General features: G+C 35.7%; 10 protein-coding genes across 10 annotated transcripts; 5 read left to right on the plus strand and 5 right to left on the minus strand. All coding sequences in view use genetic code 12, as the record gives it.

Annotated features, from left to right (window-relative positions):
* Positions 1-34: 34 nt before the first annotated feature.
* J8A68_002520 (cleavage polyadenylation factor subunit) lies at positions 35-1,234 on the minus strand (the record flags this gene model as incomplete). The annotated part of the gene is made up of 1 exon (XM_049406280.1): positions 35-1,234. One exon carries the CDS (start codon positions 1,232-1,234, stop codon positions 35-37), a length of 1,200 nt encoding a protein of 399 aa, XP_049264191.1.
* A 398-nt stretch (positions 1,235-1,632) lies between these two features.
* Positions 1,633-2,835, minus strand: RPN7 (proteasome regulatory particle lid subunit; the record flags this gene model as incomplete). Its single annotated transcript, XM_049406281.1, has 1 exon — positions 1,633-2,835. The coding sequence occupies one exon, from the start codon at positions 2,833-2,835 to the stop codon at positions 1,633-1,635; it is 1,203 nt and encodes a 400-aa protein (XP_049264192.1).
* Positions 2,836-3,251: 416 nt separating this feature from the next.
* Positions 3,252-4,583, plus strand: J8A68_002522 (uncharacterized protein; the record flags this gene model as incomplete). The annotated part of the gene is made up of 1 exon (XM_049406282.1): positions 3,252-4,583. One exon carries the CDS (start codon positions 3,252-3,254, stop codon positions 4,581-4,583), a length of 1,332 nt encoding a protein of 443 aa, XP_049264193.1.
* A 225-nt stretch (positions 4,584-4,808) lies between these two features.
* On the minus strand, positions 4,809-5,381 carry J8A68_002523 (uncharacterized protein; the record flags this gene model as incomplete). The annotated part of the gene is made up of 1 exon (XM_049406283.1): positions 4,809-5,381. The coding sequence occupies one exon, from the start codon at positions 5,379-5,381 to the stop codon at positions 4,809-4,811; it is 573 nt and encodes a 190-aa protein (XP_049264194.1).
* Positions 5,382-6,670: 1,289 nt separating this feature from the next.
* J8A68_002524 (tRNA 1-methyladenosine methyltransferase subunit) lies at positions 6,671-7,768 on the plus strand (the record flags this gene model as incomplete). The annotated part of the gene is made up of 1 exon (XM_049406284.1): positions 6,671-7,768. One exon carries the CDS (start codon positions 6,671-6,673, stop codon positions 7,766-7,768), a length of 1,098 nt encoding a protein of 365 aa, XP_049264195.1.
* A 270-nt stretch (positions 7,769-8,038) lies between these two features.
* ARP2 (actin-related protein 2) lies at positions 8,039-9,308 on the plus strand (the record flags this gene model as incomplete). The annotated part of the gene is made up of 2 exons (XM_049406285.1): positions 8,039-8,054; positions 8,149-9,308. The coding sequence occupies 2 exons, from the start codon at positions 8,039-8,041 to the stop codon at positions 9,306-9,308; spliced, it is 1,176 nt and encodes a 391-aa protein (XP_049264196.1).
* Positions 9,309-9,450: 142 nt separating this feature from the next.
* Positions 9,451-11,709, minus strand: MPS1 (serine/threonine/tyrosine protein kinase; the record flags this gene model as incomplete). Its single annotated transcript, XM_049406287.1, has 1 exon — positions 9,451-11,709. One exon carries the CDS (start codon positions 11,707-11,709, stop codon positions 9,451-9,453), a length of 2,259 nt encoding a protein of 752 aa, XP_049264197.1.
* Positions 11,710-14,949: 3,240 nt separating this feature from the next.
* J8A68_002527 (uncharacterized protein) lies at positions 14,950-16,545 on the plus strand (the record flags this gene model as incomplete). The annotated part of the gene is made up of 1 exon (XM_049406288.1): positions 14,950-16,545. The coding sequence occupies one exon, from the start codon at positions 14,950-14,952 to the stop codon at positions 16,543-16,545; it is 1,596 nt and encodes a 531-aa protein (XP_049264198.1).
* Positions 16,546-17,355: 810 nt separating this feature from the next.
* On the plus strand, positions 17,356-18,774 carry J8A68_002528 (N-acetyltransferase; the record flags this gene model as incomplete). The annotated part of the gene is made up of 1 exon (XM_049406289.1): positions 17,356-18,774. One exon carries the CDS (start codon positions 17,356-17,358, stop codon positions 18,772-18,774), a length of 1,419 nt encoding a protein of 472 aa, XP_049264199.1.
* A 93-nt stretch (positions 18,775-18,867) lies between these two features.
* On the minus strand, positions 18,868-20,808 carry J8A68_002529 (uncharacterized protein; the record flags this gene model as incomplete). The annotated part of the gene is made up of 1 exon (XM_049406290.1): positions 18,868-20,808. The coding sequence occupies one exon, from the start codon at positions 20,806-20,808 to the stop codon at positions 18,868-18,870; it is 1,941 nt and encodes a 646-aa protein (XP_049264200.1).
* Positions 20,809-21,335: the final 527 nt, after the last annotated feature.

Consider the following 21,335-nt stretch of genomic DNA (forward strand, 5'->3'; position numbering starts at 1 on the left):
TTTAAGAATTAGGTAAACAAATGATATAATTATGTTACAAATATTCCGCTCTTAAACTCTTGACCATTTCCTGTTTGTCCGGTGGTAATGAATTTATTTGATCAGGAGGTAACGACAATACTTGAGCCATCAATTCAGCCTGATCAGGAGGTCTTGCCAACAATTTCCTCTGGGTTTCAAGAGGAAGATGTGGCCATTTCGATATTGGCTGTTGTTGGTATAATTGCTGCTGCGGTGGCTGCTGTTGTTGTTGGAACTGATATTGTTGTTGTTGTTGTTGTTGTGATGCGGGTATGGGCAATCCATAAGGATTTGAATATAAAGTAGATGGAGGAGGTGGCGCATGATAAGTAGGTTGGTTGTAAGCAGGGTTAACTGCCACTGGTGTAGGTATAGATGGAGTACTTACTTGTACTGGCTGTGGCGTAGAGGATGCAGACTTCATAGACTCACTAATCACATCACTATCTATAAACCCCATTAATAACAATGCTTGTGCGGCTGATGCTGCAAAATTTGGTGACATCTGAAACACATCCATTACACGATGAGCATCAGGTCCACTCAACATATTCTTTAAATTAGCAATTAATTCAATCAATTGTACAGGTGGTATCTTACTTAATGTTTCGTTAATTTTGTCAGTAATTGCAAATGGTAAACTAAGTGGCTGTTGCAAAGTTTTTGTTGCATTCGTTAATTTGGTCGGCATAGGTTGCGCTGGACCAGTTGTAATTGGTCCTGGTACTGGTACAGGTCCTGGTCCTGCTCTTGGTCCTGGTCCTGGTCCACCACGATGAGGTTTCATTGGTATATTTGTTGGAATTGGAGAATTACTAATTCTATTCCCTGATGGATACATCAACATTTCTTGAGGTAATCTTACATAATCAGGTAATTTATTTCGATTCAATTGTAAGATTGGTCTTTGATCAGAAGGCGGTTGTGGACCACCTTTTTGAAAACCTTCCTTTGATGATTCTATTCTTAATTTCTTAGGATGATTATTATGAAAGACAGTAATTTGGTTTAATAATGGAAATGCTCTTTGTGCGTCACGTATGGTTTGATATTCAACGAAACAGAATCCCTTATTTTTACCAGCATAATCAAACCCTAACCTAACATCTACAACATTTCCTGATCCGCAGATAACGGATTTCACAGTTTCTTCGTCCCAGTCGAAGGGAATCAGTCCGACATAGAGGATTGTAGAGTTAACTTTCGGTGGCATCGTAAGCGTTCTTTTATTAGAATTGTTTGTGGTTTTTCTCGTTATCGTACTATGGAGGGCAATTTATTTTTTTAAAAAGCAGTTCTACTTTTTCACGTATAATACTTCTTCAAAGATGAATGGGAATTGGCTTCTTTGGTTTTCTAGAGTAATACAGGCACACAGAGATTTGGCGGTGAGTTCTATTAAAAAAGACAACAATGATCTCTTCTATTGCGTTTAAACACCGAGAAGAAAAATTTTCTGTACTGTGAGACAGAGAGTGAGCCGCAAGACAAAAATCAGAGGTCGTGTAATATCTACAAAACTACATTACTCTAATCAGCCGGACTGGTGTTATGATAATAACCAATATCTAATACTACTATAGAAGAAAAGTTATATATGATTGGCTAACTTTAGACTACTCTTTCAGCACCACTCAACTTGACTGCTGCTCCATACTTTTGTAATTTAGTCAATAAATTGTCACCTTGTTTAATTAACAAGTGATACTGACTATTCTTATTATCAGGTCTATTAGTTTCAATAATTCCATTAACTTTATCAATAGTACAATTCAATTTCTTATTTGGAATGAATTTACATAAATCGTGATCCAAGAATTCTTCAGTTATATTGAAATTTTGTGCCATTGATTTAATTGATAAAGATTTATAACTTTCTAATAATTGACCATAAGCTTTACATCTCATTTCTCTTAAGAAATAATTAGCATGTTTATATAAAAACTTATTTGGTAATAATAGTTTATCATACGTTTCTAAAAGATATTGGAAAAAGTAATTATATTGACAAGTGTATAAGGAATTAGTTAAATTCAATAATGGTTCTAATTCTGGAGCTGAAGAATAAATTGATAAGATTTCAGGAGAATCAATGACTTTCTCTTTTAAATCAACTCTATCCAATGAAATAACACCAGCTACAATTGCATAATGAGCAATTTGTTCATATGAACAAAGTTCAGTTGATGTAAATGTTGCCAATGAATCAATTAATAATTTAGCAGCCTCACTAAAGTTTCTAGTAGCTAATAAATAGATACCATTATAAGCTTTAAATCTATTACGACGTTCCCAATCACCACCTTTTTCAATTAAGTTTTTAATTTGATCCAAATGTTTTGCAACTTGTGGGAAATCATTAAAGAAGAAATCAATTCTTGCCAAAGTCAATAAATGGTCAATTTTATTCCCAGTTCCAGAACAAATTTCTAAAACTTTCTTAAAAGTTTCAGTAGCATTCTTTCTATCAATAATTTTAGTATAATATTCAGCTAATTTCACCGTGGTTGATACAACATCTAATTCAGTTTCTTCTTCATTTTCAGCTTCTTTGATCTTTTGTTTCAATTCCGAAATGGTTTCTTCATTTTTTGAAGCCATTTCTTGATATAATGCTTCATCATATGGGAAATCTTGTATTTCAGATTGTAAATACTTGTAATATGGAGCCAAGTTATCTTTCTTTATGGTTTCAATGATTTCATTTATGAGTTTAGTACGTTCATTCTGTGAAAGATTGGTATTGGTTAATAAGAATTGTTGTTCTGATAATTTGTAATCTGGAATCTTTGGTATATCTGATTCAATTTCCATTTTTTCTAATTGACTATTTTATTAATTGGGCTTTGTTTGATACTTTGAATTGGATGAAGATCTTAAAGTTGATTGTCTGTCAGTTGGTTGTTTGAAGGCAAAAAAAAATCCACCAAAAGTTTTCACTCACATGAGTTAACCTGTAAAACTGTATAACATGCAAAATCATATAACATGTAAAAAGGGGTTAAGCCTAACCTGTAAAAACGGATAATTTAATTTTTCACGGGTTTATCCATTTCCCTCGCTATTGAGCGATCAGTATGTGGGGGAGGGACAAGAAAGAAGTTTAATACCACGGGATCTTTGTTTTCTTACAATTATAAATATCGACTGATTTATCCCTTTTCTGCATATTTTTATTCATATTTCATTCCCAACTCATTCAAACAACAACAACAACTCGCCCACTAAACATGTCAGTTAAAGAAGATATCCCTGCTATTTTCCTCGAAAAGATTTCTCCAAGAGGTCTTGAAGCTATTCAAAAGACTAAAGATTTCGTTCACAACTATTGTCTTCCTGCTGATCATATCTATCATGAACAACTCTCAACTGATCCAAAGTTAAGATGGTCTTCAATTCCTCCAGTTATGGAAAAATTAAAGAAAAAAGCTAAAGAACTTGGTTTATGGAATATGTTCTTATCCAAACACTACAAGGAAGGTCCGCAATATACCAATTTAGAATATGGTCTTATGGCTAGATATTTAGGTAGATCATATACTGCTCCTGAAGCTACCAATACTGCTGCTCCAGATACTGGTAATATGGAACTTTTAGCTAAGTATGGTAATCCATATCATAAGAGTAAATATTTGCAACCATTATTGGATGGAGAAATTAGATCAGCCTTCTTGATGACTGAAAAGGGTACTTCTTCCTCTAATGCTTTAAATATCTCATGTAGTGCTATTAAAAACTCAAGAGGTAATTATGTCGTTAATGGACTTAAATGGTTTGCTTCTGGTGCTGGAGATCCAAGATGTTCAGTTTGGTTAGTTATGTGTAAGACTGATGATAATTCCAAGAATCCTTATCGTAACCATACTGTCTTGGTTCTTGATGCTAAGAGAGCATTGGCTTCTGGAAAAGCTAAATTAGTTAGACCATTACATGTTATTGGTTATGATGATGCTCCTCATGGACATTGTGAAATTGAATTCAATGATTATGAGGTTCCAAGTGATGAAATGGCCAATGTGGTTTTAGCTGGAGTTGGAAGAGGGTTTGAATTGATTCAATCACGTTTAGGTCCAGGGAGAATCCATCACTGTATGAGAGCTATTGGTGTTGGTGAATTTGCTTTATTAAGAGTTGCTCATCGTGCTAATAATAGAATGATCTTTGGTAAACCAATGAAAGAAAGAGAAAGTTTCCTTAACAAGTTTGCTCAAAGTAGAATTGATATTCAAAGATGTCTTTTATTGGTTTTGAATGCTGCTCATAAGATTGATATCAGTGATGCTAAATCAGCCCAAAAGGAAATTGCTATGGCTAAGATTGAAACCCCAAGAACTATTTCAGAAATTCTTGATTGGGGTATTCAAGTATTTGGTGCTGAAGGTGTTTCTCAAGATACTGAATTAGCCCGTATGTATGCTCATAACAGAACCTTGAGAATTGCTGATGGTCCTGATGAAGCTCATTTAGCTCAATTGGCTAGAAATGAAGCAAAGAGATTTGATGAAATTGAAAAGTTCTTTGCTTCCTATGAAGGAAACAGAGCCAAGGTTAACAAGTTGTAGATGACTCTTTTTATAGTAGCTTATTTATATGAATGAGAAAAATGAACTACAAGTTATGATTGAATACTTTCTCTATATCTGTTCTCATTAATTTAAAAAAAAAAATAGTACTTACAACGTATCACTAATTGCCCATTGATATAATCAGAAAGGAATTCATACAAGACGTGAAAAGAACTGAAAAATATAAGCCCAATGAAAAGTCTACTCTTTTGATATGTTTGCTCAATATAAATCAGACTTTACAAATTCATGAATTAAACCCTTTTCTAACATCTTTTTACTCTTTAATTTCTCTTGTTTAACAATTTCATTATGTTTCTGTTTCAATTCAAGTTCAGCTTGTTCAAATGGGATTTGGGTTAATTGCCCTAAATGATCATCTTCCCTATCGATATCCAATTCTCCCATCATTACCACATTCTCACCTCTAACCATAAATATACCTCTATAAATTTCACCAAACTTAACTGGACCTTCTTTTACTTCTGCTTGTACTTCTTCTCCTTCTGTTGGTTGTGGTTGTGTTGTGTCATTTAAATATATTCTTTCAAATGTATCTTGTAATACTAAATTGGCAAATTGATCAAATGTTCTTAATATTCCAAACAAATTTCTTCCATCTCTTAGGAGGACAAAGATCTTTCTATCAACAGCACCAACAATTGCAGCGGCAGTGGTGAAAGCGTATGATTCCAAATATAAATCCTCTACATTTGGGGCCATAGGGTCTGTTTGTTTCTGTTGTTGCTGTTGTTGTTGGCCCTGTGGCTGTGGGGATGGAGATGCGGTTGACATAATTGTTGTTTGTATTTGCTTTTCTATATGACTAATGAAATTGAAAGATGTTGTTTAACTTACAGTTTTCCCTAAAACATATACAATAGTTAAGGAAACTAAGTATTTCAACATGAAACCTCAATGAAAAATTTTAATGGGATTTCAAAAGTTCAAATTCAACAGAAAAAATGAATGAATTTGTTGGAGCAACACTTCTTATTGTAAATCCATGAAGTAGTCTCAAAAGGATAAATGGTCCAACGTGGTCTTGCAGTTGGTTCTACCAGACTGTTTTGGTTGTACTGGAGGGTGCTGGCTACAGGATGTTGTTGGTTACCGTGTGATACAATTTATTAAACACTCATAAATTTGCTACGATTTTACCACCACCTGAGAACGTCAAATACAAAATTGGATTTCTACTGCAAATGACTATTTTTAGAGTTCTGTGACTCTAAAGAGTCGTAGTGCGAGTCGTGGGACGAGTCAATTTGAAAATAGCTTGGCTTTATCAGCTATAGTTATTGTAGGTTTAATTGCTGCCAATTCAAGAAATGCTGCAAAAGCTGGAAAGGTTTCTTCTTGCTGCTCCAGAGGCAGAAGCCATCTTTTGTATCCAACGTCTTGCGTCTTATCAACTTGAGAACCATATATGGCAGCGATATAAGAGTCTCGGTCATACCTATAGTTGGCTCACCGTTGTTGATAGTTTTGAGTGTCAACCTGAGAATTGGTGATCTTTCTTGGGAACGGTGACGTTCAGTCAATTGCCATATACATCCATTTGACCCTTCCATGGAGAGAGTACTACCTTCGAATAAAGGTAGTTTGAAAACTTAGTAATATCGCTGTCATCCTAATCGTTTTTGGCTCTGGGAACTCTCCATATGGATGGGTAGAAACGGACAAACATACTTCTGGGACACTTAGACGGATTTTAACCCTGGTCACTTCAATTGTCTTGAAAGGGTTTTTACGTTAGAGGTTGGTTACAATTTACTTGATATTTAGTTGAATTAATATGAAGAGAATTGTCACCAAATTCAAGCATAAAAGGGCCTTCAAGAACGATGGAAGGGACTCCTCTTGGGATTGGCCCTGTAGATTCTTTGTACTATGGTTCCTGTAATAACGTCGCCAAATAATCCTATTCGATTCTGTAAATTTTCTGTACGAACTCCCTTGTCACTGTCTGTATTGCTAATATTAGCTGATTGAAGTAATACTGAGATGAGGTTGAAAAAAAAATATTGAAATTCTCTAAGACTATCTCTTTACTTAAAGCAACCCCCCAATCAACACTAAATATGTCATTCTATAGCTATAAAGACTTCATAGAAGAAGGAGATCTTGTACTTGCATTCATAAGTAGAGGAGCCACCAAACCAATCAATGTAACAAAGGGACAAGTTTTAAATACAAGATATGGACATTTCGAACATGACAAAATGATTGGAATGAGATATGGTTCACAAATGGCCGGAGCAAAAGGGCATGGGTTTATACATCTACTCCACCCAACTCCTGAATTATGGACTCTTTCATTACCTCATAGAACCCAAATTGTGTATTCTCCAGATTCATCATATATTATACAACGATTAAGAGTAGGCCCTGGATCTAGAATTATTGAAGCAGGAACTGGGTCTGCTTCCTTTACTCATTCATTTGCGAGAACAGTGGCTAAACAAGGAAGGGTTTTCACTTATGAATTCCATGAACCTAGATATTTGGAAGCAAAGAAGGAATTGGAAGAACATGGATTGACTGAGAATACTATGATCACTCATAGAGATGTTTGTAAGAATGGATTCGATATAGAAAGTATCCCAGAAGGGTTCACTCAAGATGGGAAACTTGATGGGGATATTGTATTCTTAGATTTACCTGCACCTTGGGAAGCAATTCCTCATCTCAAATCAGTTATTTCTTCAGAAAGACAAGTTGGTATTTGTTGTTTTTCTCCTTGTATTGAACAAGTTGAAAAAGCAGTGAAAGCATTGGAAGATGAGGGTTGGACAAGTATAGAAATGGTTGAAGTTGCAGGAAAGAGATGGGAAGCAAGAAAGGATATGGTTAAGGATGTAGGTGATGTTATTAAAAGATTGAAAGATATTCAAAAACGTAAATCTCAAGGTATAGAGAAATTAAGGAATGTTAATGTTGGAGATAAGAGAAATATAGATGAAACTTCTGAAGAGGCGTCTACTACTGAAACAACTCCTGAACCACCTAAGAAAGTTCAGAATACTGGAAAAAGTTTTAATCCATTTGGTAAAGGAATCCGTGTAAAAGAAGGTGATGAAAATTTCGAATGGAGAGATGTAACCAAAGTAGAATCTGAAATTAAGAGTCATACTTCCTATTTGACCTTTGCTTATATGAATCCTAATAGAATTGTGTAGATTAAAAGTATATATACTTGAATATCATAAGTAAATCAGATTGCAAAACTAGTAGAGCCGCACTTTCCTATTTGGGACTGTCATATATTTCGGTGGAAAATTCAAAATTTTGGTAAAAGTACACACCCAGCGACTTTCTCACCTTTTTCAACTTCCTCTTACAACAGTCACGTAGTCACCAGAAGTCATTCATACTTAACTAGTGCTCGAACGCATCTTTACTAAAACAACTACGATTCATCACAGTTTACCCAATCACATATAATAGAAATGAGTGCACCAATTGGTATGTATCAATTAATTGCGGCTATCCAACAGGCTAGCCAACCCCCCCTTTTCTTTATCTCATGAATCTCATACTAACAATCACGGTTCTATAGTTCTTGATCAAGGTACCGGTTTCGTCAAAATTGGAAGAGCCGGCACCAACTTCCCCGACCACACTTTTCCATCAATGGTTGGTCGACCAATCTTACGAGCCGAAGAAAGAAGTCTCTTGGTGCCTGAAGATGTTGAAATCAAGGATATAATGTGTGGAAGTGAAGCTGCTGCCGTTAGATCCTTATTACAAATCAATTATCCTATGAAGAATGGGATTGTTCAAGATTGGAACGATATGGAACATTTATGGGATTATGCATTTTATGAAAGAATGAAAACCCAAACTGAAGGACAGAAGATATTATTAACTGAACCACCAATGAATCCTACCAAGAATAGAGAAATGATGTGTGAAGTTATGTTTGAGAAATATAAATTTGGTGGTGTTTATGTTGCTATTCAAGCTGTGTTGGCATTATATGCTCAAGGTTTGAGTTCCGGTGTTGTTGTTGATTCTGGGGATGGTGTTACACATATTGTCCCAGTTTATGAGTCGGTAGTTTTGAATCATTTGACTAGTAGATTGAATATTGCAGGTAGGGATGTTACTACCCAATTGATTAATTTATTATTCCGTCGTGGATATTCATTTAATAGAACTGCTGATTTTGAAACTGTTCGTCAAATTAAAGAAAAATTATGTTATGTATCTTACGATTTAGGATTTGATGCCAAATTAGCCAATGAAACCACTACATTGGTTGAATCTTATGAATTACCCGATGGGAGAGTTATCAAAGTTGGTTCTGAAAGATTCGAAGCTCCAGAATGTTTGTTCCAACCTCATTTGGTTGATTGTGAACAACCAGGTATGGGAGAAATGTTGTTCAATACAATCCAAAGTGCAGATGTGGATATTAGATCCAGCTTATTCAAAGGGATTGTTTTATCGGGTGGTTCTTCTATGTATCCTGGTTTACCATCTAGATTAGAAAAGGAATTGAAACAATTGTGGTTAAGTAAAGTCTTACATGGAGATTCTACAAGATTGGATAAATTTAAAGTTAGAATTGAAGATCCTCCTAGAAGAAAGTATATGGTATTCATCGGTGGTGCTGTTTTGGCAAATATTATGGCGGATAAAGACCACATGTGGATTTCAAAACAAGAATGGGAAGAACAAGGTCCAAGGGCTTTAGAAAAATTAGGTCCTCGTTAGATAATTACAGTTTTTAGATGAATATAATAAAAATTCATAACAAGAAATTATATTAATTAAATTGAGACTGAAATATGTCTCTATGCAAAAATAATGCTATCTATATGTAAGAATATACAAAAGTCCTTTCATGTCATTTCTTTCAACTATAGTTTAAATTCAGAATCCCGTCCATAACATCATTAACCAACGCCTCGATATCATCACTGGATATAGCATCGGCATTTATTCTCTTATTATACCCATAATTAATCGTTTGATGTACAACCTCTCTCACAAAGCCCTCACTTACTCCCTTAGGATTAAAGAAATCACAATCCAAACATTCTTCAACTGTCCATCTATCATTAGGCAGATGTGCCAAACAATTCTGCATCAATACTATTGCACCTGTAGGTACACGAACACCACCCAATCCTTTATTTGGATATTTTATCTTAATTGCAGGATTAGTGATTGCTAAGATTCTTTGATGACCAGAATAGGAAGCATATGGAGCCTTACCATAAATCATTTGATATATAATACATCCAATTGACCAAATATCGGAAGGTTTCCCTACTTTCCAAGTATCTTTAGTATGTACACCTGGTTGGTTTACAGTTAGTGTTTCCGGGGCCATATAGTTAGGTGTACCGATTTGTGATTCACGATATATATTCACAGTATGATCAGGCACTGCATCAGCAATACCAAAATCAATAAGTTTGAGAATCCCTTTAACTAATAAGAAATTGGCAGGTTTTAAATCACTATGAACAATTCCAGCATCATGAACTTCTTTAAGGCAAAGTAACATTTCTCTCGCATAACATTTGACGAAACACATATCGGGTGGGTTTTTCATATTGGATCTATGATGTAAAGTCAGTGCTAAGTCGCCATCACCCTTTTCCATAATTAAATAGATTGAATTCTCCGTCATACAAAAATCAATTAATTTCACAATCCTTTCCGATTTTTGTAGTTTTAATAATAATGAAATCTCTTCTTTAAATTTATCGGCACATGATTTATCATATTGATCTATGCTTACCTTTTTCATGGCATAGTTTCGTTTATTAGACAAGTCTCTAATACCATAAACTTTTGAAGAACCACCTGTACCTATTATATCTCTCTTTTCGTATTGCTTTCCATTTATGGTAATGATATTCTTATTTCTAGGAGCTCCTTCGTCTGATGGATCACTGACACCGGATTCTCGGGAATGCGTTGGACGTTCAAAATGTACCTTGGACTCTGGAATTGGGTTTCTGTCTGGGATTGGGAATTGTTGAATAATCGGTGATGGTGATTTAACAATGTTGCTATGCAGCTTTGGCAATTTTGGTTTTCTAAAAACTTCTGGTTCTTGGTTTAATTGATTAAGTGGACGTTCGGCTAAAGGTTGTCTAGAGTTATATTGTCTGGAAGATTGTGATGGTAGTGGATATTGATGATTTTCTTTATCGTCAAATACCTTTCTTTGATTGATATCTTGCAATATGTTGGGGAATGAATATTTTTGTGGATCAAAGTCTCTGCCTGATTCCAGTGTGACTCTGTTTCTGTAACCTCTGACTTCTCTTGGCAGTAGTGTGCTTTTAGGTAGTGCTGGTGGCTCTGATACGACTCTATTAGTTTCTCGATATGGTCTTTCCGCCCTTGAAACAAACTCCGGAGATTCTTTAAGCCGACCGAATATTGGATCCAGTCCAATTTCGTTATTTGAGGTTCTTAAAACAGGGGAGAATCTATCTAAATAGAGTTCAGGATATGGATTATCCATGGGACTTTCTGATAATGTTTCTGAAACTCGTATAGGACGACCCAATAGTTTTCCAAATCTTCGCTTTCTCTTTGGAAGATGATGAATTGGTTCGAATCCATCCTGACTACTGGGACGATAACCATCATCTGGAATGGTTACAGTTGTTTTCCCCAATGTACTATGATTTGATTTGCCAGGTGTAAAATCATCCCAATTATTAGAATATTGACTGTTGGTATAAGTATTTCGTTGATGGAATTCATTCGGATTATTCTCCTTGATTTCATTATTTTCATTAATTAGAAGATGTTTTGCTAATTTATTTCTAAACTTAGTGATGTTTTCAGAAAAATCGTTTTCATATTTACCCGTGATTGGAGCAGTGATTATGTTCATTGACTCACTTGTTGAAGGATGCTGTAGATGATGGCTTTTTGGTTTATCGTGTATTGCTGCTAAACTATATGAACTTAGACGAGGTGGTAATTCTGTTTTATCGTCATCTTGGAGAAAGGGTCGTTTGTGGTTTAATGAAAATTCATGTTCAGGTTCATTAAACGATATGTTCAGATAACTACTCAATAATGAATTAGAATCATTGCGGGTAGTGGTATTACTACCAGAAAATGATCTATAATCGAATGCCATCATATATTATCATTCATGAAGCTCTTCTAAATGACGCACTGTTACTCAGTTTGGAACTTGTTTTGATGTGATGTGTGTCTTCTTTTGTGAGGATTATCAAATTCAATAATATGAAACTGTAATTTGTTTAAATTTAAAAATAAAATGTAAATTCTATTTATTGATCAACTTTCAAGGTAAAGTTGTTATGTAATTTATTTAATGAAACGTTTTATTGAATATTTAGATAGTCTAATTCCACAAATAGAAAGAAAGAAGGAATTGTTAAAAGAGAAAAGAACCGAAGAAAAAAAAACATTTCGCGTTTGTTTACAAAAACGAAAGCAGAAAGTGCGAAAAAAAATGTGCTCCACGGCAGGTTCGAACTGTCGACCTTCAGATTTCACAACAAATCAAGCTTATTATGAGACTGACGCTCTGCCAACTGAGCTAGTGAAGCCAATTTTTTTCAAAAAAATTTCACGTGGTTTTTTTAACATGTCATCAAAAAAAACCCTTTCGTAATTTTCATGGGTTAATGCCATTGGAATCAATCCTTTAAAGGTATATTTCAATAGCTTAAACTAAGCCCCCAGTTTTAATTAAGTGCTTAAAGTGATAAAGTAATTTTTGTGCTCTCCAAACCTAAAATTGTAAATTTTTTGCAGCCAAATGTAATTGCTCTGATATGGATATCTTTGTTAATCATATTGGTTAATTAATACTCCAAATAAAAACTCACCCCATTATAGTCTGTAGGGATATCTGTCTTTTAATGGTACATTGATTTTTATGTGGGATTATTTGAGTGTAATTTGGGTTGGTGAAAATCAAGTTTTTCTTTTGAACAACAAAAAAATCAGCGATTCTCCAGTCCTGGAGTTTCCTGCCAGAGCCTTTAAAAATTGAATGGAATCTTGTCTCTTTCTTGTATATTTACGGATCGTTATTATGTCTTACTTAATTCTCCCATGGATGGTCTTTTAACCCGTCATCAATTTTAGAAATTATTTCGAAAAATTGTCATGAAAAACAGCCAAAAATTGAACCTTTTTTTGCCGCAAATCATGAGAATTATTGTCAATCATTCTAGTTTTCAGCCATTGTTCAACCTTGAACATTGCTGATACTCCTGTATTATTCTTCGAACCTCACATACCCTCAGAGATACTCTCTCTTTCTACTTGAATTCCATCACTCAAAACTTCTGTCTTCATTATGTCAATTGAACTCAGATCACCCTAATTTTTCAACGCTATCAAATTTGCAGGACAGTCAACAATAATTTGCAGCATTAGTAGCACAGGTACATACAATCAACAGATAAGTACCGGGTTGCGTTCGAATGCTCTTCGATAATCGAAAATCCAATCCTTAGGTGTAATTTCTTCCGAATTAATAATACAGATGAAACACAAGACTCTCTAATAATTTCAGACTTTGCCAGCTCAATAAAATCAACTTTGATGATATCGTCGAATATACTGATTTCTAGGTTGATTCTGAATATCTTACATATTTGAGTTCCAAAAAGATTCGAAGTTGATAGGGAGAGAACATTATGGAAATTGGCTGTAGCTCAAGGAGGATTCAAAACTAAAATTAGGTTAGTTTGCAACCATACATTGTTTGATGGTGGGAGTGGGAGTTATGTCCATACGGATTTCGTTAAGAAATCAAATCAATTATCTGATGTTCGCTACAAGAGAAATGTGTTACTTGTGGAAGATGAGCTTATACCAGAACAGGTTCCTGCTCCCGATGACTCGCGTACTTCATTATACAACCCTCCGTTCATTTTCAAAATTGTAACATTTTCTTGGTGCCTATATGGTTTAAAACTTTATTCACCAGACGGGTTTATCCAAATACATACAAGTAACCATTATTCAAATTTAAGCCGATTGAAGTTGGAAGTCCTACAGCCTATCGAATGTTGCCTTGGGCTTTTCCAATGAAAAGTCACAACCCATACTTCACCAAATCCCAGGGATTAGCATTCACTCCTTATATCTCGGATTGCTTTAAAATAGCTTTCAAGATACAATTACACCTCACATATCCCACCATGCATGCTCGATGAATGCTATGATAGTGGTTGATGGAAGACGATACTACCCAGATTTAGAGCCCTGTTTGAAGTGGCTGTATCATAAGACTCAGATCTTGCACCCAAAGATGGAAGGAACCAATCATTCACATCTCATTTATCTAAGATTCCCCTCAGAAGCCCGATAACTGTACCGTGTGCAATTTCACAATCTCGTTGTGGAGTCGTGGCTTCTCGGACCCTACCCTCCATCTCTTTCCTAGACAATTTTCGTATGCTGTACAATTTTTGGATGCATTTCGTCTATAATTGCACAACACCAAAATAATTGCAAATTGAACTTCCTTTCGGCTTCATTTATTCTACATTAGCTTATTAGCGTTTCTCAAAATTAGCCTTTGTGAAAGTATAGGATTTCGTATCCATGAAAATTCATTTTTGTCAAGGATTGATAGAATACCTTTTATAAGATCAGGATATCAAGTTACAGGTTGTTTAACCAGATTACATTTCTGGAAGAAATTGGTGACGACTCTTGCATCGGAGTTTGAACTTTGCTCTAAGACTCACATCTTATTACTCAAGAGCCTCAGCACCATTTATCCTTCTTGCATAAAACCCCACCGATGTTAAAAGGATCTTACCCGTGGGAAAGTTATAAACTATTCCACCATTTCTGAATTGCCTAAAACAATTGTCTGCCACCATGTATTGGGTACCTTTTAACTCAGAATATTCTGATAATTTCGATAAACAATACTTGCTAATTCACATTTTATGTACTTGTTTTTGCTCACAGCTTATCGTTAACGTTTGCAATTCTTGACGCGGCTATTCTTAAAAATAAAAAATAAAAATATTTTTTAGGAACTTCTTAGAAGATAATCACATACGATCAAGTGGAGTAAAAAAACTACACACCCTACCTTATCCGTCCAAATTTGGAACAAACATACAGATGGGTATGGCTTGAAGCGGACTTGGAATTCCATTTTGTGGGGCTTCTGATAGCTACGAACTGAGGGCAATTGGTTCTAGAGACGAATTTCTTTTGTGGTAATTGTATTCCCTTGTGCATTTATCCCCACCATGATGGGCATCAAACCATCAGCATGCTGAGTGATACCCAAACGAATATAAATAGAGGAAGCTTTCATTCGCTAAAATAAATTTGGGTTCAGTCGTATAGTAACTAAAAAACTAACAACGAAATGGAACCAAAGCATTCAAAACGTTCGCTTGATATTATTTCCATACAAGAAGAAAACGCCCTTATCAGGGCTGCTACATATAACGAAAACAATGAAGAATTACAATTTGCTTTATTCAACGACAAACCGGACTTTTCTCCCCATGCCTTGAAACACTACTTTGGTACAAGACTTTCCACACTCATGGATTTGCCAGTCTTTCACAGAGAGGAGCGATGGTTCGAAGTGCTCAATCCAATTCATGGGCTAAGAGAAATGACCGCCAGTAATTGGAATTTCTATTTTTTGGGTTACTTCGGTTGGGTCATTGATGCGATGGATTTCTTCTGTGTTTCTGTCGCTGTTCCTGAAATTGCTGCTACTTTAGGTGTTTCCGTGACTGACGTCACTTGGGGAGTTACAGTAGTGCTTATGCTTAGATCCGTGGGTGCCATCATATTTGGTATTGCTTCCGATTATTTAGGTAGAAAGTGGACCTATATTATTATTGCAACTTGTTTTATCGCTGTCGAGGTTGGTACTGGGTTTGTTCAGACTTATGAACAATTCTTAGGGGTTAGATCTTTGTTTGGTATTCTCATGGGTAGTATGTATCCGATTGCCATGGTTACTGCTTTAGAAGGACAACCAACAAAGGCAAGATCAATTCTTTCTGGGTTATTCATACCAGGATATAGTGTCGGGTATATTTTTGCTATGGTTTTCTACCGTGCCTTTGTTAATACCTATAAACCAGGGGAAGGATGGAGATCGCTTTTCTTTTTCTCAGGTAGTTTATCGGTCATCTTAATTGTTTGGCGATTGTGTTCCCCAGAGTCGCCAGATTTTATCAAAATCCAAGAAAAGAAGAAGAAATTCAATGCTGAAATGGAAAAGGGTGGTGGATTCTGGAAGAAGTTTGATTATAGTGTATTAGTCACACTTAAGACGGAATGGTTAATGTTCCTGTACCTTGTGGTTTTGTACGCTGGTTACAATTTCGTCGCACATGGGACTCAAGATTTGTATGCTACACTTTTATCCAAACAATTCAATGTTAATGTTGACCAAAGAACCCTTATCATTGCTATCAGTAACGTTGCGGGTGTGTTCGGAGCTGTCTTTATGGGTAATGCGTCTGAGATCTTTGGAAGAAGATTAACCATTATAATTTCTATGCTCTGGTGTGGTGCCTTTTGCTATCCAGCCTTCTTCAATGCTGACAAGAATTGGTGGGCATATGTGTTGTTAAATGTTGGGGTTTTGGGTGCTTGGGGTGTCGGTCCAATTCATCTTTTAGAATTGGTGAATACTACCCACAGAACCTTATTAGCTGGTTTAGCTTATCAATTAGGTAATTTAGTTTCTTCAGCCTCTATGACGATTGAAGCAAAACTTGGAGAAAATTTCCCAATTGAAGGCGCCGCTCCAGGAGTATTCGACTACGGGTTAGTTATGTGTATTTTCTCAGGTGCTGTTTTTGCATTTATGGTAATCGTCGTCTTCCTTGGTCCGGAAAGATTCCATAAGGAATTAAGAGTTCTTGACGATGTGCATGAGCTTGAAGATCATGAGGAAAAAGCCGTTGACATGAGAGAAAAAAAACCAGCCGTGTAAGCTTGGTAAAGGAGAGGTGATGAGGTTCTTTATATTGGTTGAAGTATGTCTGTTTATAGTGTGAATAAAACTTATTTCTGTTTTGACAAACGTAGAATTGTAAGTGATTGGCATCAATTATGTGTAGCAGCAAGTGATATCACTGTCGAACCAATCATAACCCCCACAAACGCATTCTCGAGTTTGAAAAAGATCATAAATTACATTTCTGGGAGAACAATTATATCCAATCCTGCTATTATGCGGGCTAAGTGAAGTTGGTTAATATTTCCCAACTCTTTAAGACCAAGATTGGTTCTCATGACCCAGGAACTGAACACAAAAATTGAAAATATATGGTTTAGTCAAGATAATGTATTTATGGTCCCATATTCAATTTTTGAAGGAAATTCTATAAACCACCATAGAAGAATCGATTGTTGACACTTTGTAGCACACACGATCCCATCCCATTCTTATGTGCCAATTCCGTTGGAAATTACGGATAAATTGAATGCAGGAAATGTCGCAAAAAACTTTCACGCATTGTTCCGCCTTGATCATTGCTGTTCATCTCCTCCTATTGTCCTTAAAACTGATCCTCAAATACTCTTAGAGATATTATCTTTCTTTCTGGTGAAAAGTTTTATGCCGTCTCTGGCAGGGGAGAGAGCAACCTGGTGGTGGATGTTGGGACTGAAAAATTTTTATCACTTACTTTTTATGTATTTTTATATACTTTAACTGACTTAACCTTTGTATTGATAAACAAGCTGACTGGCTGGCCACTTTCTACTTAAAATTCCATTACTCAGAACCTTTGCCCTCGTTATGTCAATTGATCTTAGGTCTCCCACATTTTTTGAACGATATCAAATTCACAGGACAGTCAACAAGTACTATTCCAACTTCAATGTCACTGCCGAATATAATCAACAAATAACTCCCGAATTACTTTCGAATGCTCTTCACAATCTCATAATCAAAAATCCAATCCTTGGATGTAATTTCTTTCGAATTAATAACGAAGATGAAACTCAAGACGCTAATAATTTCAGACTTCGCCCAATCGATGAGATCAAATTTGATGATATTGTAGAATATACTGATTTCGAAGTTGACTCTGAATATCTTACATATTTGAACTCCATAAGATTCGAAGTTGATACAGAAAAACCATTATGGAAATTAGTTGTATCTCAAGGTGGAAACAAAACTAAAATTAGTGTAGTTTGCAACCATACATTTTTTGATGGCGGAAGTGGGTCGTATTTCCATACCGATTTGGTTAAGGAATTAAATCAATTATCTGATGTTCATGACAAGAAGGATGTGATATTCGTCAATGATGAGCTTATACCAGAACAGGTTCCTGCTCCCGTTGACTCGCTTACGTCATTATACAACCCTCCATTCGTTTTTAAAATTGCAACTATGTTAAATTTATTCTTGGTCCCGACATGGTTGAAGAATTTATACAGAAGATGGGTTTATCCAAATACCTACAAGTACCCATTATTCAAATTTAAGCCAATCGAAGTGGGAAGTCCAACAAATTATAGAATATTACACCTTTCCAATGAAAAGTCACAATCCATATTAAAATTCACCAAATCCCAAGGATTAACATTCACTCCTTATCTCACCGGGATTGCATTAAAGGCCTTTCAAGACACAATCACCCCTCACATATCCAAAGGCCCATGCTCGATGAATGTAATAATTGATACTAGTGGAAGAAGATACTACCCTGATTTAGAACCCCTTTTGAAATATCAAGGATGTGTAGCAGCAAGTGATATCACTGTCGAACCAATAATAACCCCCACAAACACATTCTCGAGTTTGAAAAACATTATGAATTACATTTCTGGGATAATGAACAAAGATATAAAATCCCGTTCAATATTTCATTATGTGGGATTGTTGAAATCAGTTAATATTTCCCAACTCTTTAAGAAGAAGATCGGGTCACATGGTCGAGCAACTATAGAAGTCTCGAATTTGGGTTGTATCAGAGATATAGAAGGAGATATAAAGATAGAAAATATGTGGTTTAGTCAAGATAATGGATTCCTGGCCCATATTCAATTTTCAATCGTAAGTACCCCCAAAGGAGGAATGAACATTGTTTGTGGAAATCTTAATGAGGTAGAAGAGATTATAAATCCAGATACAGGCACCAAAATCATTGATGAATTCATAAAAACACTAAATGATAGATTGATACAATATACCCAATCATCATGATGTAACATTCTTGTATACTTACTTTCTTTCTATAGTCTCTGTAATAAAAACTATGTACACATACACAATATACACTCTTTTTTACCGCTGAATCTAAAACCCACCAGTCATATCACGAATTCTATCAACTTCCTCCTGTAATGCCTTTAAATCATCTAATATATTAGCCGTGCTATCATTCCCACCAGTGGAATATAATCCCCCTCCATTGGAAGCAGGAGCCTCATGTGGGACCTTTGGCGGTAATGGTGGAGGGACATTCGATGAGGCGGTAGTATTTCTTCTTCTGGATGGAGGTGGAGGTGGGGGACCTCTACCTAATGGAGACCTTGGAGGTACCGGAGGTGGGACTTGGGGACTATGTAATCCATTTCTGTCATTGGGAACAGTTATACTTATCTGGGGAGTTTGTGGCATTGGTGAAGATACTGATCTTTGTCTGACAGGTGGAATTGGAGCTTGGAGTAATGGCTTTGATAGAGCTTCCATGTCTTGACCTATCTTTGCATTCTGTAATGTGTTTTCCATCGTATTTCCTGTCATTTGACTCGTGAAAGCTTGTAATGAAACTTTGGGTCCTGATTGTGACTGCAGCAGCTGTTGCTGTTGGTCTTGTGATTGTTGTTGACCATTACCAGGAGCAAAAATTCTCGCCATATCCACCGGTCCTGTAACATTTGGTCTTAAGGGCGAAGGGTTATCATTAGTTCTATTAATATATTGGGCCATTTGATTAGGTCCTGTCATATTTGGTTGTAATAAATCAGGTTCTGGAGATGGAGACATCATGTGAGCCATTTGTGCTGGGCCAGTCATATTAGGTTGAAGTAAATTGTCATTTGAGTATCCGTCATGGAAATGCAAGGATGATGGTACACCGCCTATAGATGCTGTATCTACAGAATGCAAATTTTGAAAATGATTAATTTGAGATGCCATATCTTTAAGTACTTCTTTCTCTTCTTCGTCCATTTCTTGTTCTTGTTCCTGCAGCAATTGTGAAGGGCCAGGTTGTGATTTCATTCGGTTTAATAATTGATCCATAGGCAAGGAATAGTCTAGTTGTTCTTGTGGTCTTGGGGAACCAGATGGAGAATTTGCAAATGAGGAATCATGTACATCTATTTGATCTGAAAACTTAACTGATTTCAATTTTTTGGATTTTCGTTTCTTACGTAATTCGTCAGGACGTTCACCAGTTAGTAAAAATTGTGTAAAACTATCAATATCTAATGGTTTATTAGAATCTTGGCTTCCATTCTCTGAACCATTAAGCTCTGTTGCTGATTCATTTATATCATTATCGCGATCATCATGATCCTCGTCATCATTCTGTCTCTTTTTGGATAGAATTGAAGGAGGTGTGGGGACTGGTGCTTGTATTTTGATCAAGCTTCGACTGGGTTCTTTCCCCAGTAAAGCATGACTTATGACTCGTAATAATGCAAAGAATTCTCCAATATTTATTGAATATAATATTTTACTGAACATTTTGCATATCTTCTCTTTAACCTCTTTTGATAACTTGAAATTATTTAAAAAATTGAAAACATCATTCATAGTAATTGTTCGACTATTAGTTCTAGCTAGTATATTACTATACCATCTCATATAAGTTTTTGATTCTTGATATGTTAATTCTTGTGCTGTTAAGCTTAAAGGTATAGAAGTATCATCTGTATCAAAAACAGACCCAGCTGCTGCATGTCTTGCCATTTCCATGTGGGCTGAAGCCTGGGTATGACCCAAACTATCATGTCTGCTTCTTGCCTTTTCAAATATACTTTCATAGCTGTCTCCATATGATCCACGTATTTGACGGGAAGGAGACATACTTAGCTGATCAACTGAGGTATTCTTGAAATATGTTGGTTCTGGGAAAAGATGTTGACTAGATACAACTGGTTGGGATCGGTCAAACAGGATATTGCCGTCTGTGCTGCCATACTTTACCATAGGCACAGATTGTCTGTTTGGTGGTTCAAGTGTATTTGTCTGACTGGTATTTAACCAATCGAATCCAGGACCATTCATTTGATTTGTAGTTATTTAATAAAAAGCTATCTGGGGGAGGGAGGAGATCAGGTTGTAAAAAAAATGGATAATCTAAAATTAATGCAAAAAAGATTCTAGGGTGTATATAATCACTATGATAACTAGGCGATGATGGGAGTGAGTGTAATGATGATTGTATTGTATGGATAACCTTTGTGTGTGTATATATATATAGGTTTAAAGATGGTTGTTCTTTATCTCTAATGTCCTTGCTGTAAAATGGAAGGTTGATGTGTCAATTCCCTGACGACATTTTCCTCAATTTTCGGAAATGTCTTTATTGTTATTAAGCAGTAAGTAGAAAAATTCTTGACGACGTAAAGCTTTTTTTTCTCGGTACGAATTTATCGATTTAATTACTACGGTGGTACCGGGATTCCTAACCGCCCCACTCTACCCGCTAAATTGATCATTACCTGATCTTAAGAACAAGGCTGAACTTATATTAAAATACTACAACAGTTGTAAAAACAGAAATTTTCGAGCATATTATGTGACTATTTGCG

This window comes from Hemisphaericaspora subhashii (assembly GCF_019202705.1).
Source record: "Hemisphaericaspora subhashii strain CBS 10753 chromosome Unknown scaffold75, whole genome shotgun sequence".
Lineage (NCBI taxonomy): Eukaryota > Fungi > Ascomycota > Pichiomycetes > Serinales > Debaryomycetaceae > Hemisphaericaspora > Hemisphaericaspora subhashii.